Source organism: Cetorhinus maximus, chromosome 2 (genome assembly GCF_964194155.1).
Source record: "Cetorhinus maximus chromosome 2, sCetMax3.hap1.1, whole genome shotgun sequence".
Lineage (NCBI taxonomy): Eukaryota > Metazoa > Chordata > Chondrichthyes > Lamniformes > Cetorhinidae > Cetorhinus > Cetorhinus maximus.
Window position 1 is genome coordinate 124,767,200 of NC_135880.1, and position 27,206 is coordinate 124,794,405.

Genomic DNA, 27,206 nt, shown 5'->3' on the forward strand with positions numbered 1-27,206 from the left:
AGTGGATGAGGTACCACCACCGATTGCCATCAGCTAGCCGTCCATTTCTCAGGTGCTGGACAGCTGGCTGCGAGTTAGCTTTCACCAAGAATCTCTAAATTCTTTATTCAAACACAAAGAATTTGAACTTCACATGCTTGCTTATTTAATTGTTGAATTATTATATTTGAGAGAGTCATACAACAAGATAGTGCAGCTAACTGGACAGCACTTTCAAAGAGCCGAATCAGGCATGATGGGCCAGGAGGCCTCCTTCTGCACCTTAAGATTCTACGAATTATACTTTTCCACAATAGTAATATCAGTGCTGGGAACAGACCACTATTATTATTTTCAGCACCCAGTGCTACAATGCATCATTCAGTTGGATGCAGAGTAAAGCTTCAGCAATGTTTCTTGGTCTGAATGTCAGAGAAGTGTCTATTAACGTTCCAGTACAAATTCTTCTGTTTCACCTACTGGTCATACTTGCCCCTCTCTGAATAAGACTGCAAATATAATGCCAATTTACAAAGAACCCCGTAAGAGCCGGGGGAGAGTATACAAACTCATTTTGCATTGTACTAATTTTGTACTGGAGAGAAGAGATTTTCATCTGTTCAGCATGGATAAGTCATGCTATCGCCTATCTATCTCCATTGACTCTGGCTGAGAATCCATATGAAGGTATATGTGACACCCTCCTTGGAAAGTTCATTTGTTTATTCCCTTAAGCAGTCACATTTTCTTTAAACTTATTCATGGGATGGTGGCCTGTCAGGACTAGCATTTATTGTCCACCCCTAATTGTTCTCGAGAAGGTGGTGGTGAGCTGCCTTCTTGAATTACTGCAGTCTGTCTGATGTAGGTACACCCTCAGTGCTGTTAGGTAGGAATTCCAGAATTTTGACCCATTGACATTAACAGGACTTGGCAGGGAGCTTGCAGGTTCCATGTGCCTGCTGTCCTTGTTCTTCTAGGCTGCAGAGGTCATGGGTTTGGAAGGTGTTGTCAAAGGAGCCTTGGCAAGTTGCTACACTGCAGGCATGGTGTACCAGTGGTGAAGAGACAATGCTTAAGGCGGTAGATGGGTGCAAATCAGGAGGACTGCGTTGTCCTGGACAGTGTCGTGCTTCTTTAATATTGTTGGAGCTGCACTTCTTCAGGCAAGTGGAGGATATTCCATTGCACTTCTGAATTATGTCATTTAAATGGTAGAGACACTTTGGGGAGTAAGGTGGTGAATTACTTGGTGCAGAATTCCCAGCCTCTGACCTGTAGCCACAGTATTTACTTGGCTTATCCAATTCAGTTTGTAATTAATTGTGACCTCCCCAACCCCCTTGCCTCTCCAGGATGTTCATGGTGCAGAATTCAACAATGGTAATGCCAGTGAATGTTAAAAGGAGGTGGTTGGCCTCCTTCCTGTTAGAGATGGGCACTGCCCATCACTTGTGTGTCGTGAAAGTTATCAGTCCAAACCTCAATGTTGCCCAGGTCTTGCTGCACATGGGCACAGACTGCTTCAATATCTGAGGACTCACAAATGGAAGTCAACAGTGTGCAATCATCAGCAAACATCACCACTTCTGACCTTATGATGGAGGGAAAGTCATTGATGAAACAGCTGAAGATGGTTGGCCCTAGGACACTAACCTGAGGAACTCCTCCAGTGATGTAGTGGGGAGGAAATGATGAGCTTCCTTAACACAATCTGTTTTCCTTTGTGCTAGCAAGAGGAGTGCTTTCACCATGATTCTCATCGACTTCAATTTTATTAGTGTTACTTGATGTCACACTTAGTCAAACAGTGCCTTGATATCAAGAGCAGTCACTCACACCTCACCTCTGGAATTGAGCTCTTTAGTCCATGATTGGACCAAGGCTGTAATGAGGAACAAAGTCAAGTCCAGGTGGACCCTAAACTAATCATCAATAAACAGGTTATTGGTGAGATAATTGCCACTTAATAACACTTTCAACGACACCTTCCATTACTTTGCTGATGATTGAGAGTAGACTGATGGGGCACTATTTAGCTGGATTGGATTTGTTCTGCATTTGCAGACAATACATACTTGAGCAGTTTTTCACTTTGCTGGGTAGATGCCAGTGTTCTAGATGTACTGGAACAACTTGGCTAAGGTCACGGCTAGCTCTAGAGCATGCCTTCCACATTACAGCCAGGATGTTGTCAGGGGCCAAAGCCTTTGCAATACTTTTTATATTCATTCATGGGATGTGGGCTTCGCTGGCTGGGCCAGCATTTATTGCCCATCTCTAGTTGCCCTTCAGAAGGTGGTGGTGAGCTGCCTTCTTGAACCGCTGCAGTCCAATAGCACCCACAGTGCTATTAGGAAGGGAGTTCCAGGATTTTGACCCAGCGACAGTGAAGGAACAGTGATATATTTCCAAGTCAGGATGCTGAGTGACTTAGAGGGGAACTTCCAGGTGGTGGTGTTCCCATCTATCTGCTGCCCTTGTCCTTTTAAATGGTAGTGGTTGTGGGTTTCGAAGGTGCTGTCTAAGGAGCCTTAGTGAATTCCTGCAGTGCATCTTATAGATGGTACACACTGCTGCCACTGTATGTCTATGGTGGAGGAAGCGAATGTTTGTGGATGTGGTGCCAATCAAGTAGGCTGCTTTGTCCTGGATGGTGTCAAGCTTCTTGAGTGTTGTGGGAGCTGCGCTCATCTAAGCAAGTGGGGAATATTCCATCACATTCCTGACTTGTGCCTTAGAGATGGTGGACAGGCTTTGGGGAGTCAGGAGGTGAGTTACACATCCTAGGATTCCTAGTGTCTGACCTGCTCTTGTAGCCACAGTATTTATATGGTTAATCCAATTCAGTTTCTAGTCAATGGTAACCCCCAGGATGTTGATAGTGGGGGATTCAGTGATGGTAATGCCATTGAACATCAAGGGGCGGTGGTTGGATTCTCTCTTGTTGGAGACGGTCATTGCCTGACACCGGTGTGGCACGAATGTTACTTGCCACTTGTCAGCCCAAGTCTGGATATTGTCCGGGTCTTGCTGCATTTGGACACGGACTGCTTCAGTATCTGAGGAGTTGGGAATGGTGCTGAACATCATGCAATCATCAGTGAACATCCCCACTTCTGACCTTATGATGGAAGGAAGGTCATTGATGAAGCAGCTAAAGATGGTTGGGCTGAGGACACTACCCTGAGAAACTCCTGCAGTGATGTCCTAGAGCTCAGATGACTGACCTCCAACAACCACAACCATCTTCCTTTGTGATAGGCATGATTCCAACCAGCGGAGTTCTGGAACACAAGTCTTCACTACGATTGCCGGAATATTGTCAGGGCCCATAGCCTTTGCAGTATCCAGTGCGTTCAGCTATTTCTTGATATCACGTGGAATGAATTGAATTGGCTGAAGACTGGCATAAGTGATGTTGGGAGGAGACAGAGAAGGATCATCCACGCGGCACTTCCGGCTGAAGATTGTAGCAAATGCTTCAGCCTTATCTTTTGCACTAATGAGCTGGGCTCCCCCATCATTGAAGGTGGGGATATTTGTGGAGCCTCCTCCTCCAGTGAGTTGTTTAATTGTCCACCACCATTCATGATTTGATGTGGCAGGACTGCAGAGCTTAGATCTGAGTGAGAACATAAGAACTAAGAACATAAGAAATAGGGACAGCAGTAGACCATTCGGCCCCTTGAGCCTATTCCGCTATTTAATAAGATCATGGCTGATCTTATTGTGTTTCAATTTCCACATTCCCATCTAACCCCGATAGCCTTTGATTCCCTTGCCTAACAAGAATCTATCAAACTCTGGCTTAAAAATATTCAATGACCCCGTGTCCACCGTCTTCTGAGGAAGAGTGTTCCAAAGTTACACAACCCTGCAAGAGAAAAAAAATTCTCCTCATCCCTGTCCTATAAGGAAGACCCCTAATTTTAAAACAGTGCCCCTTAGTTCTGCACTCATCCTCAAGGGGAAACATCCTTTCGACATCCACCTTGTGAAGGCCGTTCAGGATCTTAAATACTTCAATGAAATCACCCCTCACTCTTCTAAGCTACAGTGGAAACAAGCCCAGTTAGTCCAGCCTTTCCTCATAAGATAGCCCACACATTCCAGGTATCAATCTAGTAAACCTCCTCTGAACTGCCTCCAATGCATTTTCATCCTTCCTTAAATATGGAGAGCCAAACTGCACACAGTATTCGAGGTGCAGTCTATCAATGCCCTGTATAACTGAAGCATAACATCCTTACTTTGATGTTCAATCCCTCTTGTAATAAAGGATAGCATTCCATTAGCCTTTTTAATTACTTGCTGTATCTGCATACTAACATTTTGTGACTCATATACTAGAACAACTAGATCACTCTGCACCTCAGAATTAAGCAGCCATTCTCCATTTAAGTAATATTCTGCTTTTTAGTTCTTTGTGCCAAAGTGAACAACTTCACATTTTCCCACATTAAACTCCATTTTCCAGACCTTTGCCCACTCACTCAACCTATCTATATCCATCTGCAACCTCATGATCTCTTCATAACATACTTTCCTACCTATCTTTGTGTCATCTGCAAATTTAGCTACCATATTTTCACACCCCTCATCAAAGTCATTGATACAAATCGTAAAAAGTTGAGGCCCGAGCACAGACCCCTGTGGGATTCCACTTGTCACATCCTACCAATCAGAAAAAGACCCATTTATGCATACCCTCTGCTTTCTTCCAGCCAGACAATCTTCTATCCATGCTAATATGTTACCCCTTACACCAAGCACTTTTATTTTCCATAATAACCTTTGATGGGGCACCTTATCAAATGCCTTCTGGAAATCCAAGTACAGTATGTCTACAGGCTCCCCTTTATCCACAGACCATGTTACTCCTTCAAAAAACTCCAATAGATTGATTAAAAATGACTTTCTTTTCACAAAACCATGATGACTCTTCCCTATTGCCTTGAGTTCTTCTAAGTGCCCAGCTATAACTTCCTTAATGATCAATTCTAACAACTTCCTCATGGCAGACGTCAAGCTAACTGGCCTATAGTTTCCTGTTTTCTGCCTCCCTCCCCTTTTGAATAGAGGGGTTATATTTGCTACTTTACAATCTGATGGAACCTTTCCAGAATCTAGCGAATTTTGGAAAATTAACACCAGCGCATCAACTACCTCATTAGCCACCTCTTTTAAGGCCCTAGGATGTAATCCATCGGGACCCGGAGACTTGCCAGTCCGCAGCTCCATCAATTTGCTTAGTACCGCTTCCTATGGTTGCAATTTCACCAAGTCCCTTTCTCCCGTTCACCTCCCAATTTGCAGCTATTATTGGAATGTTTTTTATATCCTCTATAGTGAACACAGAAGCAAAATATATGTTCATTTCCTCTGTCATTTCCTTACTATCTACTATTAACTCGCCACTGTCACTCTCTAGAGGACCAACACTCACTTTACTTACTCTTTTCATTTTTAAATACCTGTAGAAACTCTTGTTATCCATTTTTATATTTCTAGCTAACTTCCTCTCATACTCTAATTTCTTTCACCTGCTTAACCTTTTAGTCATTCTCCGCCGTTCTTTATATTCTGACCAATCATCTGTCCTGCCATTCACCTTTGCGGAGTTGTATGCTTTTTCCTTAACCATCCGTGGTTAACTAAAGAAGTTAACTCTCAGCCATTTCTTGATAACACATGGACTGAATTGAATAATTGGCCATAGACTGGCTTCTATGATGGTGACCACCTCCGGAGGAGGCAGGGATAGATTATCCACTTGGCTCTTCAGCATTGTCTTCTGCATTCAGGTGCTGGGCATCACCTTCATTGAGGATGGGAATATTTGTGAAGTCGCCTCCTCCCATTAATTGTCCACCACCATTCATGACTGAATGTTTTTTTTATTTATTCATGGGATGTGGGCTTCGCTAGCTGGGGCAGCATTTATTGCCCATCCCTAATTGCATTTGAGAAGGTGGTGGTGAGCTACCTTCTTGAACCGTTGCAGTCCATGTCGTGTAGGTGCAGTCACGGTGCCGTTAGGGAGTTCCAGGATTTTGACCCAGTGACAGTGAAGGAATGGCGATATATTTCCAGGTCAGGATGGTGAGTGACTTGGAGGGGAACTTCCAGGTGGTGGTGTCCTCATCTATCTGCTGCCCTTGTCCTTCTAGATGGTAGTGGTCGTGGGTTTGGAAGATGCTGTCTGAGGAGCCTTGGTGAATTCCTGCAGTGCATCTTGTAGATGGTACACACTGCTGCTACTGTACGTCGGTGGTGGAGAGAGTGAACGTTTGTGGATGTGGTGCCAATCAAGCAGACTGCTTTGTCCTGGATGACATCAAGCTTCTTGAGTGCTGTGGGAGCTGAACTCATCCATGTGAGTGAGATTTGATCTGACCCATTGGTGGTGGGATGACTTAACTCTTCTCTATAGCATGCTGCTTCCATTGATTAACATTTTTTTTTATTCATTCACGGGATGTGGGTTTCACTGGCTGGGCCAGCATTTATTGCTCATCCTTAGTTGCCCTTAATAAGGTGGTGCTGAGCTGCCTTCTTCAACTGCTTCACCAGATTGACACTTCTCTTTCAGTGCTGGCAAGTGATGCTCCTGCCATGCTCTTTCACACTTTCCACTGAACCAGGATTGATCCCCTAGCTTGATGGAAGTGGTAGAGTGAAGGATATGCGGGCCATGAGGTTGCAGATTGTGGTTGAATACAATTCTACTGCTCCTCATGGATACTCAATTTTGAGCTGCCAGGTCTGACCTGAATCTATCCCATTTAGCACAGTGGTAGCAACACCCAACATGATGGGCCTAATCTTTCTTTCCTTTGCTTGACATTGGACTATCTTGAACACTTTTATCTGAATAAACATTCGTAACATAGCCTGTTAACATAAAATATCGGTGTTTCTAAATTCACCAATTCTCAGTCTCTCACTTTTTTTGGAGATAATTTAGCGACGCTCAGTTCCAGACTTGGAACTTTACCAGATGGAAGCAGCAGTCAGAGAGAAAGTTGATTCCATGGCCCATGGTGCCCTATAGCAAGATTGCACACAGAGGCCTCACCTTTCATAACATACACTAAAAATATTTGGAATTCTGGAGGATCATAAGCAATTGGATTTAAAAAGCATATTATACTGTCCTGAGAACATTTCACATCTATTCACATACAATAAATTACTTTTTTTAAGTTTTGTAGGTAAATGTGATAGCAAATCTGTGTATAGCGAGGTCCCACTGTCAGAAAATGAGATAATTGTGTTATTTGTTGAAGACAGACACTGGCAAGATTCGTTATTCTTCTTTTCGATTAGTTCCTTTACATTTGTCTGAATAGGCAGATAAGGCTTTTGTTTAATATCATACCAAAAAGATAATTTTTCAGGTCCTGGTGTGCGTTTTGAGCTTTCTGACTCAGAGGCACGTGGGCCATGGACTGAAGATTACAGAAACTTGCATACAGAAAATGGAAAGCTCTCTGCCAAAAATGCCAATAAATTCTTTGTCATACAATCTTGACTTTGAAGATCATTACAAAAAAGTAGTTCAATCTTTAGAAGTCAGTAGTGTATGTATTAATGTGAATCCTGGTAGTGTGTTTGTGCAATACCTCTGCATACTTGGACATTGAGCTGGCTTCCACACCATAGACTTTCCTAGCTCCTGCTTGAACTGCGAAGAATGAAAGGATTCCCGACCCACAACCAACATCAAGAACAACCTTTTAACAAAAAAAAACACAACAATCAGAACTTACTGTATCCTGATTGTGCTAAACTTTAATCACAGCACATGTTCAGATTAAGTTCGCTGAGTAGGTTTCACACGCATGATTGCAAATTGTGAACATGCCCTTTTCAGGGGGAGGTAAGCTGGCACACTTCATTGCGGAATCTGCAGCTGCATCAGATTGGTGGGACATGAGTTTGTACACACAAGTCTCTGCAGCCCTGAGCTCAGCTAATAATACTGATAAGTATTAAGTGAAAACTGGGCGTTTCTGCACAGTGAAAGGGAAGTTCATTTATGGCAGAAAATGGTGCAAATACCAGAACTAAGGGCATCCAACAGCCAAAAGTACATTCACACAATAGATCATGTTGTGAATAGCTCATCCTCTGTTCATGAACAAATAAACATAGAGCAGATCGATGTTCTCAATTCAAAATCAAATCTGGTGCATGAGAAAACTTCAAGGATGCTTTCACTCCGTGCAACGTTTCATTTAATTTGTTGGCATAATTTGGTTTTAAAAGTTATGAGAGCACAAACTTTTGCTGTGATTTGTTTCCATGGATCTGTGATGAAACTAAGTTACGTGTTTGTTCAGTTTGGATCTGGGTGTTGGGCTGCTTTAAATGGATTTACATGCACACACAGATACAAGAACAATTTAATATAAAAGCAAAATACTGCAGATGCTGGAAATCTGAAACAAAAACAAAAATTGCTGGAAAAACTCAGCAGGTCTGACAGCATCTGTGCAGAGAAAGACAGAGTTAATGTTTCGAGTCCATATGACTCTTCTACAGAATTGAAGAGAAGTAGAAATGTGGTGAAATATATACGGTTTAAGGGGGTGGGGCAGGTGAAGCTAGATAGAAGACCAGTGATAGGTGGAGGCAAAGGAGAGATTGCAAAAGATGTCATAAACATAAGGTCGAAGGGATGTTGATGGTGGCTAAAGGAGGTGCTAATAGTGACATTAAGGGTAGAAAGCAGGATGAACAAGTGACAGATGGCCCTAGTGGGAGTAGGGTGGGGGGAGGGGACAGTGTGGGGAAAAAAGGACTAAATAGGCTAAAAGGTGAGGATAAAACAATGGATGGAAATAAATTTTAAAAATAATAATAGAAACGTGGGGAAAAAAATATATAAAAATTTAAAAATGAATACCGAAAAAAGGGGATCAAAACGGGGTGAGGATGGAGGAGAGAGTTTATGATCTGAAGTTGTTGAACTCAACGTTAAGTCCAGAAGGCTGTAAAGTGCCTAATCAGAAGATGAGGTGCTGTTCCTTCAGTTTGTGTTGAGCTTCATTGGAACATTGCAGCAGGCCAAGGACGGACGTGTGGGCATGAGAGCAGGGTGGTGTGTTGAATGGCAAGCGACAGGAAGGTCTGGGTCATGCTTGCGGACAGACAAAAGGTGTTCTGTAAAGTGGTTACCCAGTCTGCGTTTGGCCACTCCAATGTAGAGGAGACTGCATTGGGAGCAGGGACAATTTGTTGGTTTCAGTCCCTACTGCAGTGCAATTTTAGAAGTTCAATTAGAAGTTTCTATTCAGGTTTGCTGTTGACGGGAAGTTAATGGTGGCAGATGGTGTTACCTGGATAAATTAGAATGTTTTTATTAAAGAAATTAAATGTACTTTTATTAATCTTTTTAGTTGGCAAGAGTAAATTGATGTGTGCAGTTTGTCTAAGTTTTCTGATAGGGAGAGTTTATTCCATAAACATATTAATCTTCTCACCAATTTAATGATTTCTAGTTGATTACATGGACTTCAACAGCACCCCCAATGGAAAAGTGTAGGATCACTGACAGTAGCTCCTAGATTTCTGTATTTAACTGTGCATGTGGGGACACCAGAAGTTGCTGTCGGTTTCAGAGGAATAATGATGGTGAGCGTTGACAGTTTCACCCTGATTAAATCATGGTCACTGCCTACAGGACTAGTAAACTACCAACAAAATTCTTAGAACAAAGATCTTAAAATAAATACCATATTAACCAGATGAAGCAAACTTACAGAAATTGTACATTTTGTTGGAGGCTGACCACCTATTTGCTGCAGTTGGCTTGATAACATTTTGAGGCAGAATATAGAATTGGCCAAACTGTGGGATTAAATGCCAACAGATAATAATTGCAAGGTTAAGCCATGCCCCCATTCTGTCCCACTCCAACCCTTGTGCTCTCACCTTATCATTAAAATCATCATGATTCTGGAGTATTGCTTTTTGGTAAGTGGCTGTCCTTATATAGTCCTGCAACATGTTCTGTTGCTGTGATAAACAGCCATAAAACTGAAAGAAAAAAAAAGAGTGCATGGCTTTAGTCAACAGCTGATCAGTCCCATTTCCTGTTTTCAAGCATTCAACAAATTGTCCCTTGCTGCTTAGCAAGTAGTATTGCCAAAACCTTGATACTCCACTTAATTCAGCAAAGTTTCCACTTACTGTGCATTAGCTCACAGGCTCAGGTGTCAGGAATCGTGATCAAACTGACAGCACAACCATAGGGTAAAAAAGATCCTTTTCAACCAAGTGGCAAAACACTTCCGTGCAGGAATGTGAATGAGACAGGTGGAGGTGTAATATGTTCAGTTGCCAAGGAGCTCCCTGTTTCAATTTTCATGGTGAGGGGATTGGGTAGGGGTTGCATGGAGAAGGAAGATGGGTGGGAAAAAGTGGCAGGGGAGAGGGGGGGGCTGTGGACTTGGGGGTGGTGGTGGTAGTCAATATTAATTATGGAGATCTTTTTCTGGTAAAAATCTATGTCCAGAACCAATCACAGCCCTTTAAAAGGTTTAATTTTCTGCAAAGTAAAAGCATGTTTAAATTTAGTTTGTTTGGGCTTCCATTCTCTCCATAGAGTTTAAAAACTATACTTTCAACTTTTCTCTCCAAAATCCTTGAACACATTGGTGCCTCACAAAAATGTGTCCATCTTTTTTAGGAACTCCATGTTCCAATCCCTATCAATCAGGTTTCTGGCCTTGCCATAAGCATGGAATGGCTATGGTCACAATTTACATCCCCTGTGGCAGTGGCCAATGTGCATTATTCTTCCTCAAATGCCACTCCTACATTGTCCAGCCCTATGTGACTCCCCACGCTTGAAACCATTCATCTATTTAATTGCAGCCAGTGCATCTCCAGCCTCACACCGAGATTTATTTTTTGCCCTCTCCCCTTGCTCATCCACATGCCATTGGTTGGTGACATCAGCTTCCACGCATACGCTGACAACATCCTGTTCTATTTCTCAATCTGTCTCAACCTCTCCATTGCCTCTGTCATCTAATTGCTCATCCAACATCCAGTCTTGGATGACCTGCAGTTTCTCCATTATTAAAACAGGGAAGAGTTAAGCCATCACCTTCACAAACTCCATACCCTTGCTACCAATTCTATCCTCTGCCCAAGCCACTTGTTACAATTACGAGGTTTATAAGATTATGTTCTGTGACTGTATCTTTAAACTTAAGGTAAATGAAGAGAGTCATGTGACCTGTTCTGAAGTCTGCCTGGCAGTAAGTCCGGGTGATGTGATTGCTCGAGATTAAAGGAAGGCATAGATTGTTTTACTGAGATGAAGATGCAAGGTATTTACACTATGAGTCAATGGCAGCAGTCTCTGAGTTTACAATGAGTAGACTCTGAAGGCTGAATTTTCATCCTTGAGGCGCGTAACGGGAGTTGGGAAAATTCAAAGCTTTGCGGGCCCACCTTGGGAGAAAGTGGCTCCAGTGGCATAATCCTTGTTACCGGGAGGCAGGTGCGGGCTGAAGTCGGACAAGCCAACCGTGGAAACAGTTCGGAAGCAGAGGCGGGACTTTCACGGCTCAGACCCTCTATAAAGGGCCACCCTGAAAGTCACTCACTGTGACAAGAAGTAAGTTGTGAAGGGGTCATAAGGTTGTGTGGGAAGAGACTTCATTACGTTGTCATGTGAGTGTAAGTTTTCAATGTTGGCCAGCTGGTTATTTTTGCTGCAAGAGCTGGCCCATTAAGAATCTTCCATAGAAAACTTTAGATGCTGATGTCTGCCTATTGCAAATATGTAAGGAGTGTCCACACAGCTGACATTCACTGTTTGCAAAGATCCGCCATACCCAGCCATGCAGCTGCCAATGTCTTTGCAGCTACAGCAGGTCATGACACTGCGCAGCAAGTGAAATGAGCATGAGGCTGGTATCAAGACCCCCACATACAGATCCTTCATGTCCACCAGCCACATGCCATTTCATTTCTCACATTTTCAAGTGTGGGCACCCAGAAGAGCCTCAACCATAACTGTGACATCAGCACACTGTCCTCGCAGGTAGTGAGTATTCCAGCATGGTCCTATAAACTCCAAATCACACCATGGCACTCTGGGTGCTCACAAACAAGCACAGTACCCCTAACCCATGAAGGGAACCTCCTCCTCTAACAACATAAGTCTGTGCGCTACTCGGGAAGAAGGTTCCAGCAGGTGTTTGCACATGGGTATTAAGTAACAAAGCATGAAGAGAGAATCTTGACTCCTCCATATGTTTTATTCATTGTCATGGCAGAATGTCCCAGAGGAGCAGCGTGTCTGACTCTCGTGGATTAAATGCACCCAGATTCTGCGACCAGGGCCTAAAGATCCTAGTGGAGGAAGTTGAAGGGTAGAGGGATGCCCTGTATCCAACAGGTTGAAGAAACTCTCCCGCAGTCATAAAGAGTATGTGACAGGCAATTGCTGCATCAGTGAGTGCATCAGCCGAATATGTCCGAACATGGATTCAGTTCTGCAAGCGGTTTCATGACCTGTTGCCCTCAGGCAAAGTGATCAGTTTGACTGAACATACATTTTCCTCGGGTTTGGGTCTCAGATGACTGAGACATCAGATGGGACACAATTGCCGTGTACGACAATACCAGCAAGAATGACCCAATGGGTATGATACTTTTGTATGTCCAAGCATAAATGGGATGGCATCTGAATGCCCACTTTGACATCCAGTCGCAATGAATCCTGCATCCATGTTCAAGCATGATCTATGTCCCTGAATCTGTTTTTATTGTTCACTTGCAGGAGAAGAGAGCTCAAAATGCTAAGGCGATGGCCCAGACAGGGGATGGAGGTGCAAAACTCAAGGTGACTTGTCCACTGGAGGAGAGGGCAATGCAGATAAGCGTGTGTGCATTCCCGGGCCAGTGTAGGAGATAGCAAATCATTCATTGTAGGTACCAAAGGTGGTGATAAAGGAACCTTTGATCACGGCTTCACTGGTGGCAATGGTTGTTCAGCATGGGGGAGGCGGATCGAGCATAATGGGCATTAGTCACACAGTAGAGCACGAAGGAAGGGTTCTGAGCCATTATGGTCTCACCATAAGTGTAAATCACTCACCAAAATGGCCAAATGTTTACCTTTGCTACTGCTAGGCCCAGAGACTTTAACCAGGCTTCTTCTAATAAACTCAGAATAATTGATTTATTATGAAACAAAACTTACTTTTTAAAATAAATAGTATAAGTGGTTGACATACAATTTATAATCCAGAAATTTAATGATTTACCCCTTTTAAAACCCCAACAAACATACACACACAAAACAAAGGACAAGACAAATAAGGTCTTTGCAGCGGTTGGCATAAGTGAACACTATGAAAAAGGATAAAGCTCGAAAAGGTCTTGACACTGTCGATTTGGTATTCCTGCATATGAAGATGGAGCGCTGGTCTGGTAGTCCTTTCCAAAATATCTTCAGGGCAACACGGTTTTTGTTAACTCTCGCTTGTTGCGGCCTTGCAAGCTTTCAAATGCAGGCAAGTTATACTGAGATGAGGATGAGGATTTTCTGGCTGAAGCTGAACAGCCACTCTGGACTGAAGGCAATACAGGGAGAGAAAGGGGCAACCTTCCTCCAAAGTTTGCTCCCAAGACACACACAGTTCAAAAAATATGTTCAGACATAACTTCTCCCAGGCCAGCTGTTTTTCAGCCAATCAGCAGGAGCCCCCAGCCTGGCAACAGTAGTTTTTTTTTATTTTAACTCAAGTAAACAAAATAACTCTTATCTCCCCAGGTGTCTTGCTGGTCACTTAGCTGACGATATGTGATTTCTTGGAAAAATCAGCTTCCTCACAATGTGAACTTGTAACATTTTAGAAAAAACAAACTCAGGGAGCGTCCAAATAATTCAATGTCCTTCCAATTTTTTAAAAAAGCATATAAGCTCTTGGAGATATGGATTCCTAACACTTGTCTCGGGAACTCAATCGCATAAGCTTTAACCATGAAGTACAGGTCAATCTCATGGACAGTCACATGCAGCATCAATCCCAGCGGATGTAAGAGCAGCATGAATTCCTGCAAAGGGAACAAGGCTTACTCAGTAGCCTTAAGCAGTTCACTCAGAGCGTGAACACTATCCTCCATGGAATACACGAGGAGCTGCGTATCCATAACAGGACATTCTCCCTGATGGCACAACAGATGCTGGAATAGATAACTGCTGCGCCCAACAGCCCATTTCATCCAACCACCCAAAAGGCCAACCAAAGGCTTAGGAGGTTGCAGAGGTGAATGAGTTTGCCGTGAGCACTTCTGCACATTCATCTTCCACAGCTTCCCTGGCCCCTCCACCAGAGTCCTCATCTGTGCTATGTGCTCCAGTGACCATGGCTGCCCCTGCGGAACTGCAGGTCCTCCAGTCTTAGATACGTCCTTAATGGACACCTGCATGAAGACGCCAGCCATGATGCTCCTCAACGCCTTATAGGCAGAGAGGTGAGCAGACTGTGGAGACTCCTCAGAGGCAACACGGGGAGTGGTCGAGCTCAAAAGGCACCACACCGTTTTAATCACTGAAGGGTTCAAACGTGATGTTATCCCTCACGTTGTTAAGTATGCCTTTTCTATTTCTGTAAATACACCATATAAATCAAAGGATGGATGTATTGGTCTATACTTGCTGAGTGGCACATATAATAATCAGGTAAACATACAACTGCATGATCTTACCAGTGTCACTGAAGATTGCAGCCAGGAGTCCATCTCTCAGTCACCTGACAGTTGCAAAGGATGAAGCCATGCATGTCCTTCATAGTCAAGTTGGGTGCTCAGTGAAACTTCCACTGCTGATAGCAGTCAATTATGGGATATGGGTGTCACTAGCCAGGCCAGCATTTATTGCCCTCCCCTGACTGCCCTTACAAAGGTGATGGTGAGCCACCTACTTGAACTGCTGCTGTCCATGTTGTGTAGGTACACCTACAGTGCTGTTAGGACACAAGTTCCAGGATTTTGAGCCAGTAACAGTGAAGGAATGGCAATATAGTTCCAATTCAGGATGTTGTGTGGCTTGGAGGGGACCTTGCAGATGGTGGTGTTCCCATGCATCTGCTGCCCTTGTCCTTCTAGGTGGTAGAGGTTGCACATTTGGAAAGTGCTGTTGAAGGAACCTTGGTGAGTTGCTGCAGTGCATCTTGTAGATGGTGCACACTGCTGTCACTATGCATCGGTGGTGGAGGGAGTGATGTTTAAGGTGCAAAATAGGGTGCCAATCAAGGGGGCTGCTTTGTCCTGTATGGTGTCGAGCTGGAGTGCTCTTGGAGCTGCACTCATCCAGGCAGGTGGAGAGTATTACATCATACTCCTGACTTGTGCCCTGTAGATGGTGGACAAGCTTTGGGAGTGAGGAGCTGAGTTACTCGGCTCAGAATTCCCAGCCTCTGACCAGCTCTTATAGCCACAGTACTGTTATGGCTGGTCCAGTTCAGTTTCTGGTCGATGGTAATCCCTAGGATGTTGATTATGGGGAATTCAGTGATGGTACTGACATTGATTATCAAGGGCAGATAGTTAGATTCTCTCCTGTTGGAGATGATCAATGCATGGCACTTCTGTGGTGCTGTTATTTTGTACTGTCCAGTCTTGAATTGCAGCATTTCTGTTGGCACATCCATCATATCTGCATGTCCTAAGTCTGAACTGACACTGCTTCGGCCAGGCTTCAGTTACCAGCCAGGTGAATTCCTCACTGTCTATTTGACAATTTCCAAAAAAAAAACTTGCACGCTCCTCTGCCACAGGACATCTCAAGGTCAGTCCCTCAAGATGACTGAATGCCGAAATATGAAGGTGAATATTTCAGCCATTGTAATGCCAGTGTATGTCAAGGACACTAGATTTTCTCCCTTGTGGTGGAATGGGTAACTTCTGGAAGATGTGAGGTGCCTATGGTATTAAAGGAACTCATCTAGCTATGGCTGGACAGTCATTTGCTTCTGAGGGTGCATCTATATCCTCAATGTTGCTTAGGAGAAACTGTTCTGTATTAGGTGCTTCCTGTTGACTATGGCATCATGTGCTGAGCTGCCTCTGGGTACCTGGGTATGCCTCTCATCATTTCCCCTATTGTCCTCCTCATCTTTTTCGTACTTTCACAGGATATGGGCCTTGCTGGCTAGGCCTGCAACTTTATTGCCCATTCCGAATTGCCTTTGAGAAGGTGGTGGTGAGCCACCTTCCTTCTTGAGCCACTGCAGTCCATGTTGTCCTGGCCAAGACAGGAAGAAAAATATCTATATATATCTATGTCAGCCTGGCTACTTTATAAAATTATTTTTTTCTATTTTTCAAAATGAACAGTTGCTGGGCTGATAAAAATGGCTGCAGCTGGTCACATGCTGGTTTCTGGAAGATTCTCAGCTGTTCCAATGGACAAAGGTGATCTCATCATCCTGGAATGTGACTTGTATTGTATAAATATTCCAGCCAAGCCAACACAAAGGATTCGTAGATGATAAGTCTGCACCAGCTAGCTATGGACAAAGGTAGAGCTATTTGTAACTCATACCCTCCAATGTTGTGCTAATGGCCCCACTGAAACCTGCTCCAAAAAACAATGGATTCCAACCAGGCACCTCCTTAACTGAATAGCTCGACCCGAAACCACCCTGTCACATGACCGAGACTTGAAACTGTTAGAATTCCTTTAATTATATAGCTCTTGAATTTTATCTTTAGTCACTGTTTGGCCTCAGAAAAGCAAGACTCCAGGCAAGCAGCCTGCGTCTGTCTACCGTTTTATCATCTAACAGGTAGCAGCAGAAAGAACTCAGTCCAGATGAAGCGCCTGGCTCTGATCTACAGAGTAAACTACTAAAACATTGGAGCTTCTGTATTTGTGCCTTCCAGACTAATTCATCTCTATGTATCCACTCCCATCATGGAAGTCCTCACTTCTGGAAAGTCAGATCACCCTGCAACAGTTTCAGCCTACTAACCTCTGAAGGAATACACCACTGGACCTCTGACTCTGGACTCATGTGAAACCATGGCCTGAATTTTACCTTTGGCAGGTGCGCCCGATTGGCAGGCCTGGGAGCGATCGGGAAGTGGACTGCCAACCACGATTTCACGCTGGCTGGCCAGTTATCTGCCAGCTAGCGTGAAACACGCACTGAAATGCTCAGCGCTGCCGGTGTGAGAGTGGGAAGAGGGCAGGCAATGACATTTCCACGGGTGCAGATGAGCGCTGCAAGCAAGTTCCCTGAAGGCAGACAGCTGCCTCAGGGAGCTGGAACTCAAAAAGGCTGAAATAAAAGCTTTAAAAGCTGAAAAAAAGTATCCATGCATCATAATCAATCACCTGAAAATATAGCTGATAAAAATGCTGTCCACAGAAATTAATTTTTATTTTATTTCATCACGGAAATTTCATCCCGCCCTTGGATGCGGTTTGATGAAAACTGCAAAGGCGGCCTGACCGATTTTCCCGTCCGCCAACTGCAAGATTGGACGGGCAATGAAAAATTGGAGTCAATTGTGCCATTAATGGGCTTATTTGCCCTCTTAATTATCGGCGTGTGCGCTTCCGACTTTTGCGTGTGCCCAAGAGAAATAGCGCACGAGTGCGCGATGACATCAGGGCGCTCACCTGACGTCTTTTCGCACAATTTTACACCCGATCGGGTCAGGCGCGTGCCTGCCAGCAGGACGTAAAATTCTGCCCCATAGCTCTTGTTATCATGGTTTTGCCCTGTTCCCTTCTTTCCCACATCCCCCTTTTATTGTATGACTGCAAAATGGGATGTCAGTTGCAAAACCCCGTTCCCGCGTTGTGTGTCTAAATAAACCAACCCTCTTATTTTACCTGATCTCGAGTTTGCTGTGGGATTATTAATAGAGGTTTGGATCCCTCCAAACTGAAAGGTTGGGGAGAAATCAGAATCAAAAACACCTCTCTTTTTTAAATTTATTCACGGGATGTGGGCTTCGCCGGCTGGGCCAGCATTTATTGCCCCTCCCTAGTTGCCCTTGAGAAGGTGGTGGTGAGCTGCCTTCTTCAACCGCTGCAGTCCATGTAGTGTAGGTACCTGGTGAAACCCAAATTGGGTGTCAGTAAGCAAGTTATTGTTAAGCAAGTGCTGTTCATAGCACTTTTGAAGGCCCCTTACATCACTTTACTGATGAACGAGAGTATACTGATGGGGTGGTAATTGGCCGGGTTGGATTTGTCTTGTTTTTTTGTGTACAGGACATACCTGGGCAATTTTCCACATAGCCAGGTAGATGCCAGTGTTGTAGCTGTACTGGAACAGCTTGGTTAGGGTTGCGGCAAGTCCTGGAGCAAGTCTTCAGCACTATTGCTGGAATATTGTCAGGGTCCATAGCCTTTGCAGGATCCAGTGCCTTCAAAATAAAAACAGAATTACCTGGAAAAACTCAGCAAGTCTGGCAGCATCGGCGGAGAAGAAATCAGTCAACGTTTCGAGCCCTCATGGCCCAGTGGGGCCATGAGGGCTCGAAACGTTGACTGATTTCTTCTCCGCCGATGCTGCCAGACTTGCTGAGTTTTTCCAGGTAATTCTGTTTTTATTTTGTTTTGGATTTCCAGCATCCGCAGTAGCTTTTAGCTTTTTGTTTTTATCCAGTGCCTTCAGCCGTTTCTTGATATCACGTGGAATGAACTGAATTGGCTGAAGACTGGCATCTGTGATGCTGGGAGCCTTGGGAGGAGACAGAGATGGATCATCCCACAGCACTTCCGGCTGAAGATTGTAGCAAATGCTTCAGCCTTATCTTTTGCACTGATGTGCTGGGCTCCCCCATCAGTGACGATGGGGATATTTGTGGAACCTGCTCCTCCAGTGAGTTGTTTGATTGTCCACCACCATTCACGACTGGATGTGGTAGGATTGCAGAGCTTAGATCTGATCTGTTGCTTGTGGGATCACTTAGTTATGTCTAACACTTGTTGCTTATGCTGTTTGGCATGCAAGCAGTCCTGTGTTACAGCTTCACCAGGTTGACACTTCATTTTTAGGTATGCCTGGTGCTGCTCCTGGCATGCCCTCCTGCACTCTTCATTGAACCAGGCTTGATCCCCTGGCTTGGTGGTAATGGTAGAGTGGGAGATATGCCGGGCCATGAAGTTACAGATTGTTTGAGTACAATTCTGCTGCTGCTGATGGCCCACAGCACCTCATGGATGCATCTTGAGTTGCTAGATTTATCCTAAATTGCTCCCATTTAGCATGGTGGTAGTGCCACACAACACGATGGAGGGTATCCTCAATGTGAAGGCGGGACTTTGTCTCCACAACAATTGTGCGGTGGTCACTCCTACCGACACTGTCATGGACAGGTTCATCTGCGGCAGGCAGGTTGGTGAGGATGAAGTCAAGTATGTGTTTCATCTTGTTGGTTCCCTCACCACCTGCTGCAGACCCAGTCTAGCAGCTATGTCCTTTAGGACTCGGCCAGCTAAATAGTGGTGCTACCGAGCCACTATTGAAATCCCCCAGCCAGAATACATTCTGCGCCCTTGCCACTCTCCGTGCTTCCTCCAAGTGATATTCAACATGAAAGAGCACTGATTCATCAGGTGAGGGAAGGCGGTAGGTGGTAATCAGCAGGAGGTTTCTTTGCCCATGTTTGACCTGATGCCATGGGGTCTGGAGTCAATGTTGAGGACTCCCAGGGTAACGCCCTCCCAACTGTATGCTAATGTGCCGCCACCTCTGCTGGGTCTGTCCTGATGTTGGGGCAGGACATACCCAGGGATGGTGATGGTGGTGTCTGGGACATTATTTGTAAGATATGATTCCGTGAGGGTGACTATGTCAGACTGCTGTTTGACTAGTCTGTGAGACAGCTCTCCCAATTTCTGTTTACAGGTGGGTAGTGAGAGGAGAAATCAAGGCTGTTTAAATTAATCCTCTCCAGTCTGTAACAGAAATTGGGAGCTCAAGTCTGGGAAAACCCAATTTGAATTTGGCCAGAGTCCAAAACTTTAAAACAAGCCAGAATTGGATATTGAAAGAAATTGATTGGAAGCCAAAGAGGGAAAATTCAGTGGCTGAAATTATCTGTAAGACAAGTACGTGTACCACAGCAAACTCTTTTAGTCTTACATTAGAGCACTACGGTAAATTATACTACAAAGATGGGTATGGAAAAGGGAGTGCTAACTAATGAAACCTTAGCCTACCGAAGTCGGGGACAATTAAGATTTGTGGCCTGGAAAATATGGGTAGAAGTTCCTCCTGAGGCCAAAAAGCCCGAGATGCTCCAGATATTTTTGGAGAAGTTAGATCTCAGTCCCTATCCAGAACAGATAGAAGAATCAGAACCAAACAATGTTTGGAGACCTGTATTTAATATAGCCGCCCTGGCCGCATAACGGTTGTTAGAGCTGGAAAAGAGGGGGCTAGAGAAAGAGTTCCTGAAAAGAGTACGAGAGAGAGGACGGGCTCACCAGAAAAAGATACTGGAGATGAAATTAAAAGCTCAAGAATCAGAGAGGGAATTCCAAAAGGGGACAGAGGGAAATAGCTATATTAAGGGGAAGTAACTTGATGAGGTTCCAAGCACCGTGTCCCGAGGAGCCAGGCAACCCATACAATTTCTCCAAAACTCTGCAGTGTGGCAGAAGGCTGAAAAAAGTTCAGAGGTCCTGCAGGGGGGGCGAAAGAACCCATCAGGGATGAGGTGGCTCAGGGAAAGCTACCTGGATTTAAAAAGGCTGAGATTAGGCCAGTAAAAGTAAAGGAGGTCAGGAAAATGGATTTGAAAAGAGATGAAGGGAGTGAGCCGGAGACCGAATTAGCTAAATTAAACAGGGAACAGGGACATTCCCAGGCAGCAAAACAAACAATGAGGGAGCTGCCTCACACAGTCAAAGAGCCACATGGCACAGCAGTAGAAGCTAGGCAGCCCCATGTGAGCCAGAGTGTCCCAGAGGAAATGGGACCGAATAGAGACCGGCATCCCTACAGCAACTACATTGGGGAAGTCAATATCCTGTGGGCAAGTCCACACTTGCCACCACCCAAAAAGCAGAGCAAGTGTTGCTGTTAACTCCCAGGCAGCAAAACGGGTGGGCAGTACTGAGCCGAGGAGCCTTGGGAAGCAAAAAGGCTGGGATGGGAGTAGCAAAGGGTGGAGGAGATGCAGCCAAAGAGGGGCTGGCAAAACCCTTCTCCCCGGGGATAAATAGGGGCACAGAAAGTCCGCAAACCCAGCCAGCAAATTTAAAAAGGGAGCCAGTACCCCTTCTGGATGAGCAGGAGGTCTGGCTGTCTGAAACCTTCTTTTCAATTTTTGAAGAGGGATGCCAGGAAAGTCTCCGAATAGATACGCGGTTGGTGAGAAAAGCTATCTTGGCCAGATCTAAAACAAAAGGAACCTGCGCCCCTGCTGGATGAACAGGAGCTCTGGCTACCCAAACTCACCTTTCTGAATTTGAAGGCAGACCCAAGAGATTCCCCAAGTGTCCCAGAATTAAGTAGGGACCAGTGAAGTCCTAGAGCAGGGAAAGAAATAATGAGGGAGACACCCCATGTGCCTGAAGAGCCTGAAAGAAGGCAGGTGATGAAGCCTGGAAAGGAAAAAGGTAAAGGCTTGCCTGAAATATGGCCAACAGAAACCTTCTTTCTGACATTAAATAGGGATAAAGGGAGTTCCCAAACCCATGAGTAGATAGGGAATGAGATGCCTCCCCCAGCAGAAAAGCCAACAGGAGGGGTAGCTGGAGCTGTACCTCCACTAGAGGGCAGTGGTGTTCCAGAAGACATGGAGTATGTTGCAAGAACGCCCCCTCCAAAGCCAAAGGCCCCAGGCAGGAAGCCAGCGATTCATTTTGTTGACCACTTTACAGCGAATTTAAACGTGGAGCAGAAAAGTTCCCAAATTGGCCCAGAAAGCATGAGGGTGATGTCTCATGTAGTTGATAAGCCACCTGGAGGTACAGCAAGAGCTGACCATTCCCAGAGGAATGTGGACCAAAATGTGACTTGTACTGTATAAACATTCCAGCCATGTCAACACAAAGTATTCATACATGATACGTCTGCACCAGCCGGCTCTGGACAAAGGTAGAGCTATTTGTGACTCCTAATATCCAACATTGTGCTAATGGCCCCACTGTTACCTGCTCCAAAACACAATAGGTTTCAACCAGGCACCTCCTTAACTGAATAGCTCGATCCAAAACCATCCTATCACATGACTGAGACTCGAGCTGTTTGAATTTAATTAAACAGCTCTTGAATTTTATCTTCAGTCACTGCTTGGCATCAGAAAAGCAGGACTCCAGGCAAGCAACCTGTGTCTGTCTACCATTTTATCATCCAACAGGAAACAGCAGAAAGAGCTCAGTCCAGTTGAAGCACCTGGCTGTCACCTACACGGTGAACTACTGGAACATTGGAACTTCTGTATTTGTGCCCAGAAGACTAATTCATCTCTACGTATCCTCTCCCACCATGGAAGTCCTCTCTTCTGGAAAGTCAGATCACCCTGCAATAGTTTTAGCCTGCTAACCTCTGAAGGAATACGCCACTGGATTTTTGATTCAGGATTCTGGACTCAAGTATAACCATAACTCTTAATTTTTTTTTATATTGTGGTCTTGCCCTGTACCACTTTCTTTCCCTTATCTGTCTTTTATTGTATGAGTGCAAAAAGGGGCGGATGTTGCGAAACCCCTTTACCACGTTTTGTGTCTGTAAATAAGCCAACCCTCTAATTTAACCTTATCTCGAGTTTGTGGTGGTGTTATTAATAAAGGATTAGATGACTCCAAAACTGAAGGGTTGGGGAAAATACACCACGAGATTATAAACACCAAGGGAGAAATCAAAATTGAAAAACAGCTTTTTGTTTATGGACAGGTAATGAGAGAAGTAGGGGCTGCTCAAATTAATCCCCCCCCTCCGGTCCATAATGATGTGGTGTAGGTACACCCACAGTGCTGTTTGGGAGGGGGTTCCTCCTGCTCATCCTCCTCAGTTACATCTTCATCTGAGGCAGTTGGCTCCACTTCCTCCTCTACTTCACTGAGTTCTGGATTTTGAATCTGTTACACCCCTTCACTATGCCATACTATGCAGCATGTAGCAGGCCACCACTATCCTTTACACCCTCGCAGGCGAGGATTGCAGTGCTCCTCCCAAGCGATCAAGGCATCAGAAATGCATTTTTAAAAGGCCAAAGGCCTGCTTGATGAGTGTCCTGGTTTAAGGATGACTGCCATTATAATGCTCTTCTAGTACCGTCTCCATATGGCTCAGTAGAGGAAGCAGCCACCTCCTCAATGGGTAATCTTTGTCCCTCAGTCGCCAGCCACAGACCTGAGGTATAGGCTCAAAAAGGTCCAAGAGGTTTGACTTCCTCAGGATGAATGAGTCATAGCAGCTTCCAGGAAATCCTGTGCAGACATGGAGGAAAATCTTATTGTGGTCGCACACAAGCTGCATGTTGATGAAAAGAAAAGATTTTCTATTCATATATCTGTGCACCTCCTGTGATGGTGATGTGTGCGCAATCTATCACACCTTGCACCTGTGGAAAGGCAGCTATTGACACAAACCCCATTGCTCTTTGGATCTGAGACTCCACATCTGTGGGAAAATTAATGTGCTCCCTACCCTAGCAAAAAGGGCATTGGTTACTGATGTTATGCATCTGTAGATGGCTGATTGCGAGATGCTGCAGAGGTCTGCAACAGAGTCCTGGAAGGATCCAGCTGCATAAAAATTGAGGGTAACATTCAGGGCAGAGCTTGGGCACTTGTTATTCGAGAGGCAAGTCTATGTCCAACATGGCACAAACTTCTCTGACCATATCCGGCGACATTCTAAGCCTTCGCCTGTATCCCTTTCGGTCATTTTGAGGAAGCCATACCTGTTTCAGTATACCCTTCGCTTAGGGTAACATCTCACTCTCCTTGCTGTTCTGACTGGCGACTCTGTCATCTCATGCCCGGGTGCCATAGCTCTAGCCACAGGCTGCTGCCTCCGCCTTTCCTCTACATGCTGCTTGAGGGTCCTGCACCAATTTCTTCAGCCTTCCTTCCTTCGTGGACAACATTCTGCACACTCAGTGAGACTGGCAGTCTGAAATGTAGCCCTTTTTTTTAAAAACGAGACAAGGCATGAAAGGAACCTGCACAGATGTGCCCTTGCTCTTTTTCAGCCACCCTACTCTCCCCTTCTCTGAGGTCATACAGCAGCCTCTATCTCAGAGGCAAACTGAGCTTTAAATCTGATATCTCACACAGCTCGATATAAGGCTTAGATTTCTTTACCTCAGGCCTTCAGAGCTGTTCACATCTCCAGTACCAAGTCGTGGAGTGTGCACACACAGACTTTTGCACCTTCTGACAGTGAAAATCACGAGTTCCTGTTCTCTCCTATCTCTTTAAGTGGCCCAGCTGACTCACAAATATCCTTCACACAGCTGTCAATATTGGAAATGCAGAGAATGGGGGCGGGACTTCTGGATCTGGGTCCCGCCTGCCATTTTGAACCCTCCACCAGGGGGAAGAAGAATCACTGGAACAGGCTTTACTGCTGGTGGTGGATTTAAGAACCTCTCCTGCTCATGGTCTCATGGCATTTTCAATATTGCAATTTGCTCAGCAGTTGTTAAGAAACAGTCAGGAAATGTTCCTTTCTTAATTTTCTCAATCAGCTGTTTTTATTATGGAAGAAAATTTCCATGTTTTTGTATTTTGTGGCCAAGATGTACAAGTTTAACTTTCACAGTTTGACATGTCTGTTTTAATGGGTAAAATGGACAAAGCAGCTGCTCTATTATATTCAAACTAAAATTGTTGAGTGAATTAAAAATGTCATGATTGATTGCCATATTGCTAAATATAGTAAAGCTAAAGTAGAAACTTTTCCAAGTGGCAAAGCGGTTTAGTGTGCTACTGTGGTATTGAACCAAATAGATCTTGGCCAGTTTAAATTCTAGATGTGTGTGAAGTTGTTCGATCTTGCCTAGGATAGCTCTCGGGTTGCTAGAACTACCCTTAGTATCCCTTTCAATGGAAGGAAGATATCAGTCAGGGTTCCCACTAAAGATGCACCTGCTAACAAACTCAAAGCTGAACATGGAGTAGTAAGGAAAGCAGAGTTTTGATTTTTCTTTGTTGATGATGAAAACATATTGAAAATCTGAGTAAGTAATGATATTGTGTTGCAACCAGAAAAGAACTATTTAAAAAAACCCACAAATTTTGGGTTTTATGTTTCTAGTTGGGTCCAAAACTGGAGAGGTGGTAACATTAGTGCTAACATTAGTGGATGAGATAAAGGCTGCTCCTTCCTCACATTTAAAATGGCCACCGCCACTCAGACTTAAGAAAAAAATAGCCACTTGGGCAAGTTGGGTCTGCTCGTACCTTTAGAATTGTAATCATCATGGGTCAAAGTAGAAAACACTAGAAATACACAGCAGGTCCATCAGCATCTGAAAGAAAAATATCAGGTTAACGTTCCAGGTGGGAAAGTTTACCCAAAACATTAACTTGTCCTTCCTCTTTCACAAGCTCGCTGTGTATCTCTTTCATTTTCTATTTTTAAAAAAATATCAGATTTCCAGTACTCAAATTTTTCTTCTTACCTCAGCCCAACCTGGGTCATCACCTTCAGAAAGGAGGAGAGAAAATAGTGAACAAGAACTGAAGCAGCTACTATTAAGAGAAGTTTATGAAAAAAAATTCACCATAAGACCTGTATTGAATAAAGCTTTAGCTTTCCTGAATAGCAGAGTTATCTGGAGGTATCTGGTTTTGGTGATGAAATTCTCTTGGAAACTGCTGTGGTTCAGACATAATGTGTTAGTCCTTCTAGCCTGTGCCCTGTAGTTTAATCCCATTTCAGCCCAAGAGTTGGTCAAGTCTTCTTTACAAGGAAAGAAAAGGAGATAGAACCTCACAATTCACAATCATCAGCTTTAATTATTCATTCCCGCAGCTTTTCAGGTTGAGGGAAAATGACTTTTTCAAAAAATAGCAGCTTTAACATTGCAGCCAAGGCAGGACTGGTTTTAGGACTGTGCACTCTTTGCAACTGCACAGGACTTTGAGCCAGTCAGGTCCTGAGCAGATCCACTGATCAGTTTAAGAAGTGCAGTAAATAGATCTAGACTTTATCAAAGGATCCCAAACCTACCTTTAAAATGGCTACAGTGTGGGAACCCATGATTCTTCAGATGTGCAGAGTTGGCTGTGAATAATTATGTCACAATATTGAGCTGTGATGCTGTAGAGAAGTAATAGGAAGCTTTGCGTCTGATGTCTTATGATGGACCAACACGACTCAAATTCACTGCATCAACCCTAGAACTACCTTTACTAACTCCAGTCAGTGAAAAATGGTTTTTCCATGTTGCTGGCCTAAAACCCCAACAGGTTGAATGTTGATGTGGTTGCCATACTGTAGGAGCCTGGGGGGGTGGGATTAGGAAAATTATAAAAGTGGCTAACATGTGTCATCAAGGAATGAAACCAACTTGGTTACAATTTATTTTCTATGGATGATGATCCACTTGGCATTGGGACTCAGTATGTGAGAATATACAAATTCAGGTTGAACCACAGCTTATTGGTATTCCAATGTGCTCTCTATTGTACATTGCATTTCTACACCAATATGCTGCATTTTCAACTGAGCATTTATAGTGATTCCTGAAATGCCATGATTATAAAGAGTATTCAACAATAACGATCAGAACTGCAATGCACCAGAGAAAGTCTTGTGTCTAATGGCAGTAAAAACATTGGATCTGCACAGCAGGTCATTCAGCATTTGAAATAAAAGGATAAGTTAATTTTTATAGAATAGGATCCTAGAATTTGAAACTGAGAAGGAAACCATTTGGCCCATCATCTATTTGCTGCTGCTAGCTCTTCAATGAAAGCGATTCAATAAAGCCTCATTTCCCTGTCCTTTTTGTGTATCCTTTCATATATACTTTTCTAATTTCCTTTTAAATCATGTTATAGCTTTTGCCTGAACAGCCACTCGAGGTAAAGTATTCCATGTTCAATTAACCCTGGGAAAATTCTCTTTTAAGTTCCCCCTTTGTTCTTCTGGTGATAATTCTGAGCCTAGGCCCTTTGCTTATTTATTTGTCAACCAGTAAAAACAATCTTTCAAAACTTAAGTTTTCAATACCTTTAATAACTTGATATCTCTATTATATCCTCT

The 27,206-nt window shown here is 44.1% G+C and overlaps 1 protein-coding gene across 2 annotated transcripts in view; it reads right to left on the reverse strand.

The window, feature by feature from the left end:
• carm1l (coactivator-associated arginine methyltransferase 1, like) overlaps positions 1 to 27,206 on the reverse strand; it is a 127,024-nt gene that overhangs the window by 54,399 nt on the left and 45,419 nt on the right. For both annotated transcript variants that reach the window (XM_078569346.1, XM_078569353.1), the window contains exons 4-5: positions 9,922 to 10,026; positions 7,608 to 7,718 (exon numbers count right to left, since the gene is read on the reverse strand). In XM_078569346.1, coding sequence (XP_078425472.1) covers positions 7,608 to 7,718; positions 9,922 to 10,026 — 216 coding nt within the window. The remainder of the gene's footprint in view (positions 1 to 7,607; positions 7,719 to 9,921; positions 10,027 to 27,206) is intronic.